At 40.4% G+C, this 10907-nt stretch overlaps 1 protein-coding gene across 1 annotated transcript; it reads right to left on the reverse strand.

Moving 5' to 3' along the window:
* Positions 1-7994: 7994 nt before the first annotated feature.
* LOC131877857 (large ribosomal subunit protein uL6-like) lies at positions 7995-9931 on the reverse strand. Its single transcript, XM_059223673.1, has 3 exons — positions 9779-9931; positions 9299-9603; positions 7995-8434 (listed from the first exon to the last, which is right to left on the reverse strand). Exons 2-3 carry the CDS (start codon positions 9548-9550, stop codon positions 8114-8116), a joined length of 573 nt encoding a protein of 190 aa, XP_059079656.1. The 5' UTR covers positions 9551-9603; positions 9779-9931; the 3' UTR covers positions 7995-8113.
* Positions 9932-10907: the final 976 nt, after the last annotated feature.

Here is a 10907-nt window from a genome sequence, read left to right on the forward strand (position 1 = left end):
CTGAATAAATTCTTTGCAGATGAAGTAATTCCTGAAATAAAGCTTTCCATATATCAAGCGGATAAGTAAGAGTGCTGCTCATATATCACAATTCATTAATATTGTACATTTATTTTAACAATGAGAGTAAGCACTCCTATGATAAAACCAGATAAAGTTGTAGTGACATAAACTCAAGTAAACAAAGAGCACATTTCAACTCGAATACGAAGAAAACTGTCAAATGTTGCAGATATTTGCAATTAAGATGTGTTTGATCAGGAAGCTTTTGGTCATGAATACTGACTCTTCAGTTCAGTCAAAATCGAACTGGGTGTTGTTCGTTGGATGCTTTATGGCCAGAAATGCAAAAAGGCAAAAGTTGAAAATAGTTATTCAATAAAGCAATCCAGAATACTTGTCCAATTAGATAACTTCAGATTGATAATCTCACTTTTTCCTGTCTTTTAGTCGACCCTACCACCAATAATGTATTATTAGCAAGAGACGAGGAGACAACAAAGTGGAAGTAAGGGAGATCATGTTCTTTGGAAGAAGATACCATTAGATCAGATGGAACATGCTCAATTATGGGACGAGAGGAATAGTTCTAGCAACTGTTGATAGGGTTCCCAAGATACTTTCGACCAACAGTCGCATTTGCCAACCTTTGCTGGGCCCTGAGTCTATAAATAAGAAATAATCATGATTTGCTTGTTAGCATTTTTGTCTCTGTAATTTAGAATTTAGAGGTCAACCAACATTTGAACCCGTGGTAAATCAATCACCATATTTAAAATATTTAAAACTCATTGGAAGGTAGTTGAATACGTAGGTATCACATACCTACTCTATAAAACGGCTTGTGCTCCTCTCAAAAACGCTCCAATACTTTGTATGCAGAAGCTTTTTTTAAATATAATTCACCTAATTTTTGTCGCCCTACCAAGAACGGTTTTCGCAAATTAAGTCCGTTCAAGGACATAGAATCCAAGCTCCTCATTATGGGATGATTAGGGGTGCAAAAAAACTAGCAAATAAGATTTTAGGCCCAATAGCGGGGTTTATTTGTTGCATGTCGTTTTTTCTAGTTAATTTGCCAATTTTTTGAAAAATTCGAGAAAGTTGGTCGAATTAATCAATTGTGAGAACTATCAAGAAAAAGATCAGCTCAACTTTTAGATCATTTTTTTATTACTTTCACAATTTCCTGGGCCTTTTTAATTCATTTGCCAATTTATTTACCACTCTTGTTTTTTTTTTTCATATTTTTTGCCAATTCATTTGTCATTTTGGCTACTTTCCTTTGCCATTACAGCTAATCTGATTTGTCAGAAATCTGCACCCCTTGCGATTACATGAAGCAAAAGAAAGTAGAATCGCCAAATGTCGAGCATCGGACATCGCGTCCCTGATTTCACTAATGATCTGAAGGAGGTTCATGTTCCTCTCTACAATCCCCTGTTTGCTGTTGTTTTCTTTTCCTCCGGCTTTTCAAGCTTTAGTGCCTTAGCATGGAACGAGTCAAAGCATCACGAGAATATTATTCATTTGTTTACCTAGCCCCAGAGAACGGAAGAAGAAGTTTTCCGTTTGCCGGGTACTGAGTATTGGCCCATAGGATGCTCATATTGGATGGAACCGAGCTCGTCTTTCCCAACAGTGAAGTGATGACGGGCAATGATTTCGAGCCTGACAAACCAAATCTTTCTCGATTTGTTCCACATTCCAGCGGGTGCCAAGAAGTGTGATGCCCCCTTATCCAATGCTCAATGCCCAGTGCGCACTGAGAATGGCAAGAGCTTCATTGGTGCCTCATTCGTTCGTACTGCATGTACGTATTCATATATACTGCGTGGCTCAGATTGTTCTCGACCGTGTCGAGTATTCACGTGATTTGTGCTAATTCATCTCATTTTGGCGTGTTAAGGCAAAACTGGAATTGATGCTCTTCGTCCAAATTGCTCAGTAAGCAGCGAAGTAAGCTAGTAATGTGTAAGAACACCGCCAGGAGCAGCAGCACTGGTTACTAGGGCTTGATACTGATTTTACCAGAGAAACCGCTAGAGAGGCCAGGTCAAAACTCATGTTAATCAAATATATATATTCAAGTTTGATTGAGGTTGTTTCTTCAACACATGTAGAATTTGGAGGCTGACTTAGTAATTCTGATGGTTTTTTATCCACACCCTGATAGAGAAATTTATCTTGGATGGTTAGTATTTTTTTATTTTCAAGTGCAAAAGCTTAGCACAATTTGATACAATGAAAAGGATGGAGTAACCTCGCCCGGCCAGCGAAGCCAGCCAGCCATCACATCGTCCTTGTACATTTTCCTCGAGGCAGGGTCGTTGTCCGTATCAGTTTGGTTCTCTGTCGGTGGGCAGGGTTAGCGATTAAAAGTTTCCTTGAGAAAGGTCGGGGAGGAGATTCGAACCGGGGACCTCTTTCGTATAGGGAAACTGCGCTAACCACTATACCACGTCTCCTCCCTCTAGAAGGCCCTCAAAAAGTTTTTTCATTGCATAAAGAGGTCTACGATGCGTTTATCATTATCGACCAGACGCTGATTTATTTTGTAACATGAGACAATTACCTACTGCACCTATAAGCCATGAAAAGTCAGTTGCATAATCAAATGAGATTGGAGGTGTAAACGAAACCTGTAACGCTGTTCAATTCGCCCCCTCTAATCTTTCTCTTTGAGCAGTGCTCAAAATAACACGATACAGAGAATTACGAGTTTTAAAGTCCCACCAAGGCAAATGGGAGAGGCGTATTACCCAAAATAAAAGCCCTTTTCATCCACCATGTTACATTAGAGAGCGTTTATAGCTAGGCGGATCTGACTGGAGGAAGAGAAGCCAGGTTTTCATGTCGTCCAAGCATTACATATTTGAGGGATCATCATCATCGTCTCATCGTCGACCTGCCTTTAGATGATTGAGTGGTAAATGAACCCTTTACCTGTCAGACACGTCTCCATCTGAATATGAGATGAAAAATGGCGGCGGATAATGCTATATCCCAATGAGAGAGTGAGCGATCGTGATCAATGATCAATCACATCTCCATTTGTGGTTCTGACTTCCATCCATAAGAGCAAACTCAACTCCAATACATTAGTCGGATCCAAGTACAGCTATAATACGTCGAAGAGAGCTTGATGCTTCTGAAACGAGTACAAAATCTACGACTGTGATTTTGAAATATATCTCTTTTGAACGAGGCTCAGCATGAGTTGAACGGAAAAGAAATGAATGCATATGAAGATTTGCCTGTCCCCAAATCAGGTTTATCTAGTGTTTGATCCGCTGAGGTCTTAAGATGTTGAGGAGGATGGATTATGAGAAAAACAAGTCAGCTCAAGTTACTTTCAACATGTGGCCTCGTCTCAATTTCATTTAGAAAGGTACCGTTCTCTGATTCAATGCATTTTTGGGCCAAATTGGTTAACGGCACGTAAATAAAAGCATTGGATTGCCTGAAATTGAAATGCCAATGAAACCAAAACAAGTCATATGCTGTCTATTTCCAATGGGTTAAGTTTCATCGGCTAAGTCTAAACAGGTCTCCAAAAGAAATGAATTAGTGCAAACATAATTTGTGTTTTTCTATGTGTTAGTGAACTAATCAGAACAACGAACTATAAGATCCCTTTCTTAGGAATAAATACATTCTTGACGAACTTGTATTGAAGCTATTCCTTACTCTATTGTAAGTAATGAAGGTACCATTTGGGGGCAGATCAACACCATATCTCAAGAAAAAATGAACAAGATATTTAGAAAAGACGGATCTGCCAATCTGTATTTGTTTTAAGTTACACAGGATGCGGGAGCGAATTTTTCGGTGAGCGAGTTCCGTTCGAAAATTGGGTATAATCCTGAACAAACAAGTAATAGAAAAAAATGTTTAACAAAAGCCTCTTCAAAGTATTCCATCAACAACTTCTAGTTTAATGTGGCCTCCCTCAGCTTCAATTACGGCCTCAAACGTGACCAAAGATGGATTGGCCCAAGAGGTTCTAATCAGGCGATGATGGAGGCCACATCTCGTTGGACGAGAAATTTGTTACGTGCTTCTTGCAAAATGATTGGGCCCTGATAGAGGTATGTGTGGGGGGTTCCATATTGTGTCCACACATAGTTCCTCAACGGGTAATGGACCTAATGGCTAATTATTCCTCTACTATACACGAGACCCTAAATGAAGCATCATCATCATCACAAAATCAAAGCAAAAAAATTCAAGTCAGAGTTAGACAGAGCAATGATGTGTCGACATAATGAATCGCACGTGCATAACCACATATCTTGAAATGTATAATTTTCCGATCCAGTACTCTATTGGTCTAATATTGATTAGAATATTTCAAGTTACTTGTGTTTTTTTTTTATCCTGGATTGCATTTCAATCCATTGCAATATTCGATTGTAAATTTTTGTGCTTTGAAGGCGAAATGCGTTTATTTTGGCAAAAGCAACATCGATACGATGGCGAAATGTTGATACTGATGAGGTACATTAAAAAGAGCCTTTAAAATGGTATTTTATTTTTCTCTTTGGGCTCCCATTATCTCATAACTGACGTTAAATGCTTTGCTTCTATTTGAACAGTCTTAGCATCAAAACTCACTCTTAAGCATAAAAATGAGCGCTGACTGTTAGCTAAGATGTGTACGGCAACAAACTTTTTTGATTGATAGCTTGAACAGAAACACACGTAAAATTTGGGTGTTACTACACAGAGCGTCAGAACTAGTTCATTCTGTCCTCAATTCCAGTTTTAAAATCACCGGACCTCCGTATTTCATAAGGCGTAAGCTGATTATTTCAATCAAAGGACAAACTAATTGGCTTGAATTGTATGTATTATATACATATATATGTATATATATATGAAATATGTATTGAAACGCTCTTACTTTGAAAAACCACACGGTCGGACCCAAAACGGAAAAGATTCAATATTTGATCATTGTGTCTCAAAGACGCAAACCTTTTTTTGTAACATAAACACAAGCAAAAATATTCACGCTATCATTTGAAAATAAATTTTCACCAAATTGGCTTACAAAAAGTGGCGTTCTTTGATAGCTTTTTCTGGATTTCTTTCATAAAAAATAGTTATATACCGAAAAAAAAAATTGAAAACAACTTGTCCTCTTTTATCCATTTCAAGATGATGTTGCTTCTTTTATATCGAAGTATTTTTTTCTTCTTCTAAAGGGCTTGATTGTTGTGATTTTGCAAGCCATTCATTCAGTTATTCAAGATTTTTAGTCTCTTTTCTTATATACGACCAAAGTATTAAGTGTAAGAGAAAATATGTACGCCATTTTCCAATACGCATTTGTATTTTAACTTAAAGAGACTTTTTTTGTCTCATTTGTTTCGCTGGTTGATAGCGGCCTTAACCTTAATTTTGCGTCGTTCCACAATGGATAAACGTTATTCTCCACCGATTAGTTGGCGGTGCTCATTTTTAAATTTGAAATTTGGTAAGGTTTCCTAGAAGTGCCGGGGGAATTTTTGTAGCGAAAGACAGCTGCATGACTGATCCCAACCTTATTTTTGGCCTTGTCTAAGGTCTGGCCGCTCAGCATGAGCTGGAGGAACTTTATCGTTCTATCTCCCATGATGAAATGTAGTCGACAAATTATCTTGCCTCAGATATTTGAAAATTTCAATTGCTCTCTTGTGGTGCAAAAAAGAGCGGGAAATTTACATTTCAGCGTGGCCATAACTTGATTACGGGTTAAAGAAAAACCTTATCAAAATTCCTATCGCATAGTGTAGAATACTAATAGCACATCGATAAATTATTCCAATGACCAGCAGGTCGTCAATCAGACCATACAAAAAGAGGATAAAAAGCTAGTGAAGGGCCTAAAATCCTTTTTTTTCTTAAATCGAGCACCGGCTTTGTACAACTTGCTGTCGTGCTCTCTTCGACGATTCTATATTTTAGATGATCCATTGCCGAGTTTCAAACTTGACTCAGATTGTTTCTTGGTAACGGTCCCGGACCAGTCTTTCGTTACCATAACCACTTTAAACTATGGTATTCCAACTAAGCTTAGTCCTTTCGTAACTTTCTGTATGTAGTGCCATTTTCAGCGACACTTTTTAAGATTCTATGCCAAGATCATTGAAAGAAAACAAAGGGAGAACAAGTTTGTTGCGGTTTTCTACCGCTGCTGAATCGGTGACTATGTAAGGGCGGCTTTACTACAGATGTGGATCAAACAAAAAATCACCGGAGGTTGCAAGTAGGGCTACCAATTTACATTTTCAATGGCATGCGGCATTACTAGCGGAAAATCGAAAACCCGTTGGTTAGTCACAAAAAGTAACCTTGATTTTTCTCCGATCAAACCAGGGTCATCTTTTCAGTCAAGCCTAATATTCTGTGATACGTTAGAAACGGCCCGTGCTTTGACTTTCCTAGCTTTCTGGCGATCTTGATTTTGAAAATTTGGTTGATCCCATAACTAGGCTTTACACCAAAGTGGAAAATCAATATTGAATCCGATTTGAGGATGGAAGTCAAGTGCTTCAAGTTCTTCGCTTGAAGGTGCTCTCAAAACGCACATTAAACCTCTGCGGTCACTGCAATAGACCCTAAATCCAGGGTTGGGACAAAGCTCATTGATGCTTTTGAACACGTATCAGATACCTTTCGTACCTTCTCTGAACACTGTACAGTCCCAACTTCTTCTCGAGAGCTCTCTCATATCCTCAATGTTCCCTAGTGAAACATCTTTGGACTTGTTCGACCTTTTGCAAACCTCCTGAACTCATTGGAGCCCAAATGGGTGAAGCATGTTCAAGATGTGGTTGACCAACCGGCTTGTACAGAGTTAGCATAGTGATGCTATCTCTGGACTTAAACGTGCGATAGATCCAAACACACATTTGAAAAGCTTTACCCACCTTCGACTGGATAGGCTCATCAAACTTTCCATTATTTAGGAGGAATACGCCTAGATCTGTCATAGATAGCGCCTCAACAATCAGAAATCATGCAACTTTTCAACTGTCATCCATCCACTTAAAAAACGAGTTCGAACAATTATAATCCCGGAACAACTTTTTTAACTATATCAGTCGGTCCAGGGTTGCGAATGTTGGAGGTAATAAGTCCTTACACTGGATATATTGATGATCAGCTTGCACTTCTCCTCTCATCAGTAAGACGACCGATGAAGTGGTCGGAATGACCTACGAACTATTGACGTACACAATGGCAAAAAAAAAAACCACAAGAACATTTTTAGGTATTTTGTTTGGATGCCTGATCTGAGCAAGAAGTCAATATAGCAGTAAGATCACGTGTGCCTTATGATGTAGAAAACTGCCAAATTGGGTTTAAGTATTTCCGTCAAAACGTATTTTGACCACCGTGGTGAGAAACAGGTCAAGAACAGAGGATCCACCTTAATCTCTCTTATGGAGAGCGTACGCTTCTAACTGATCTTAAATTTGGATCCTCAAGTAAAGGTTGTGGTTATAGCTCTATCTAGCTAGTTGGCAGGTATCCAAACTCAACCTCATGTAGGCGAGGTTAAATTTGATCGTCAGTGTTATGGGTTTCAATTCAAATTCTCAAAGCGAGCCTAGCTGTATTTAGAAATTTCTAGTCGAGTTAGTCCGTTTACCAAAACTAGAGGGCTAGTAAGAGAAATGACACTCGAGATTTCTGATTTTTTTTGGTTCCCTTGCGTCTGCCTGGTGTGTGCAATGGGATCTTTGAACACATTTGGCTACATGATTCTCAAAATCAAGTTCCGAATTCAGGGAGGCAGTGAGTTGATGGCTCGTTTGTCTGCTTTGGTTGAAACTTCGTAACGCAAGAGAAGTCGATCAGCCCGACACCCTGCTGCCCAACTACCAAAATGTGTTCAAAGCGAAGTCTCAAATGGCTTGGTTGGAGTGATTTTTCTCTGACAAGCCCTCTAGCCAATACCGATGCGCCCGACCATGGGACCAAGACTTTAATATGCACGCACATTGGGCTTAAAGTTTTTATTAGGGTTCGAGCTGTGATCGATCGGATGGCATTTGAACAGCGCTAACTTTAGTTTCATACCAACACACCAGACCCCCAGAGGTCTTCCTTCCGATTTTGTCTAATCCTCGGGCTTGACGACCGTGGTCTTCTCGGAGACGTAAAGGCCGTCTAAGAACTTTCGGATGTCCTTGTTCTTGACGGTTGTGGACTGTTGGATGAGGGCAGCGGATTGCGAGACGGCCTCGATGCTGTTGCCGGTCACGATGAGCTCGTCCTTCTGGTCCTTGCTGTTCTCGCACTTGACGCCATCGGCCATGCGCACACGACGGATGAACTTCTCACCCAAGAAATTTCGCACCTCGATGAGGGTGCCACCTTCGGTGATGGAACAATTAATGGGGAAATGGGCATACACGGCACGCATCTTGTATTTGTAGCCCTGGAACAAAAATGGACATAGTTTTAATTTCTTTCAAATGCATTTTATATTTGATATTTTAAAACCCGATTTTTTCCCCAAGGGTTAAGTACCCTTTCATTTTCTCATTCTATCAAGCTTCGCTAGTCATCTCAAGGATGCCCTTATCCTCCACCCATTAGCTGGCACCTCATTATTTCAAGAATATGGCGAACTATCTTAAGATTAATCACGGACGGGTGTGAATGTTGACTTTGAACGAGTTTCCCCTCAAATAACCCTACTTGGGGTCAGTACCAATCTGCACCCTTTTTCATAACGAATTCATAAAATACTTAATGCAGATCGTGGCATTGAAAAGAAAATCACATCTTTAGCAGTGGCTAGCAAAGCGGTTGTTATGAAGTTACAAATTGGTCTAGCTGGCTGAGGGGAAGCCGAAGATTCAAATTTCAGGTAGTCAATACTTAACTTTGTCTGCCTCTCTTCTGAGCTCTCAAGAGATTTTAGGGCCCAAATTAATCCATGTTTATTCACTTCATCAAATTTCTGAATAAGATAATATGTGCTTTGATATCGTATCAATGATTTAAAATGCCCAAATCACAAAAGACGAACCACGCCCGATGTTCACTCTGTCACAAGTTTCTAAGGCCAATCAATGCATTACTCGGGGGGCATCACCGAAGCATGCTTCTAAACCCATAACTATGTGGACGAACTTGGGTTTGACCAAGTTAATCGAATGTTACCACTTTACACACTCCACTAAGGCTAGCTCAATCCAGGGACCGACCGACCCTCAGGAGTATCAAGGAGGCTCTTTCTACCGTCCTCCACGCCCTCTGCATTCCTTTCCTCCATGGCTCGTTAGCTCGAACTTACGGATGTGACGCCATTGATGAGGTTAGTGATGTGCGAACACACGGTCCTCACGGCGGCCAACTCCTTGCGCTTGCCAAACCACTTCTCCACGCGCACCGTCTTCTTCGTAGGCATGAAGATGTCCACGGCCAAATGACGGAACGACTTGGTCAGTGTACCCCGAGCGCCCTTGACGGTCACCACGCGGCTCTTGACCGTCACGTCCACCTCATCGGGCACCTTGACGTGTTGATGCGTATTCACCACCTTCATCTTGCTTGAGTCTCTCGCATAAACGGGTAATCACAAAATGTGATTGGGGACCTCTGGAAAATCGAGAAAAAACACTAATTTCAAGCTGAATTCGAACACAACAAAAGGCTTAGCGGGACAACTCGAGGTTGGGTACACTAAGACCGAGGTGGGGCTGCGGCTCAAGGGGCGGGATGAGCGGATAAAATGCGGATTTTCAGACCCACAAAATACAAATTCGTGACTTACAGCTCAAAGGTTTGACGGAAAAGGAAGCTGTTGAAGCGAAAGAAAAATAAATAAAACAATCTAAACGACAATCGAACATGGTGAGGGAGAAGAAAAAGAGAGCGTATGTCAGTGAGACAGAATGAATAGAAAGAACGAGTGATGGTTTCTTACTTGCATGCAATGAAATGTATTTTTTCATTCAGGTGTCTTGATTTCGTTTCTCACTCGAGGTATTGCTGTTCTGGAATTGAATCATTTGATGAGTGTTTCAAGGCTAAGCTGAGTTTGATAGACCGCCATTTTTGGACTGATTTGAACTATTTTTAACATTTTTTGTGGGATAAGTCAATTGCAAACATAGTTTTCGTAATCATTAAGGTCTAATAGGAGTTTGAAGTCTAGGTATATTATAAAAGACGATTAGGTGGCCCCGGCCAGCCATCTGTCAAATTGTTTTATTCCAATCAGCGTGATTGGACCCCAGACCTTCAATCATGCATGTATGAAGAATACACAGAGCTCCAAAAAACAGTAGAACTAGGGCTTCTACAGGCATTTCTACGAGTTCAATAGATTAGTCATGGCTACTATTTACTCGGGAGGTGTCGCCGTGAATGGAGAAATATCTTTTGATTCATTCATGAAATTACCATCATTGGTCACTTTTGGTCTGTCTGGGGCATGGCTGAACGTGACGAAATTTTGTAACTTTTGAACCTTGTTCACTTCTTCTGTAATACCCTTTGGGACGTAAATAAATGCCCTAGCAATGCACCTAAGTACTTTCAACAGTCTAGCTGACTGGTCTATTGACTTGGCCCACATTGGAATATATTGAGCTCATGGGCCGACATTTCCGACAGTCTGATTTATCTTTCTATTGGTCACGGTATGTGTTGCCTCGCGTCGTTTGATATCATCATCAGCGTTGCCATTTAGCCGCTTACGAGGCCAATATTTCTCATCGGTGCTACCTGCCACATCTGTTGGCCCAGACAAAATGGAAGATAATTCCAAGTAGACCCTTTCAGTTTTTTTTTCATCTATGTATTTGTGTCCTGTGTGAGCCATAGATCCATAATTTGGAGGTGAATATCATGCCTCAGCTCACAACGGCTATTTATGAGCGTAAACCTACTGATGACTC

The sequence above is a fragment of the Tigriopus californicus genome, chromosome 3, assembly GCF_007210705.1.
Source record: "Tigriopus californicus strain San Diego chromosome 3, Tcal_SD_v2.1, whole genome shotgun sequence".
In the NCBI taxonomy this organism is placed as follows: Eukaryota; Metazoa; Arthropoda; class Copepoda; order Harpacticoida; family Harpacticidae; genus Tigriopus; species Tigriopus californicus.

Bases quoted from the DNA above. Each gene is read 5' to 3' on its own strand.
- LOC131877857 (XM_059223673.1), bottom strand. From the start codon at position 9,550: ATGAAGGTGGTGAATACGCATCAACACGTCAAGGTGCCCGATGAGGTG. The intron at 8,435-9,298 runs GTAAGTTCGAGC...TTTTTGTTCCAG, and splicing joins TCATCAATGGCGTCACATCC to GGCTACAAATACAAGATGCG.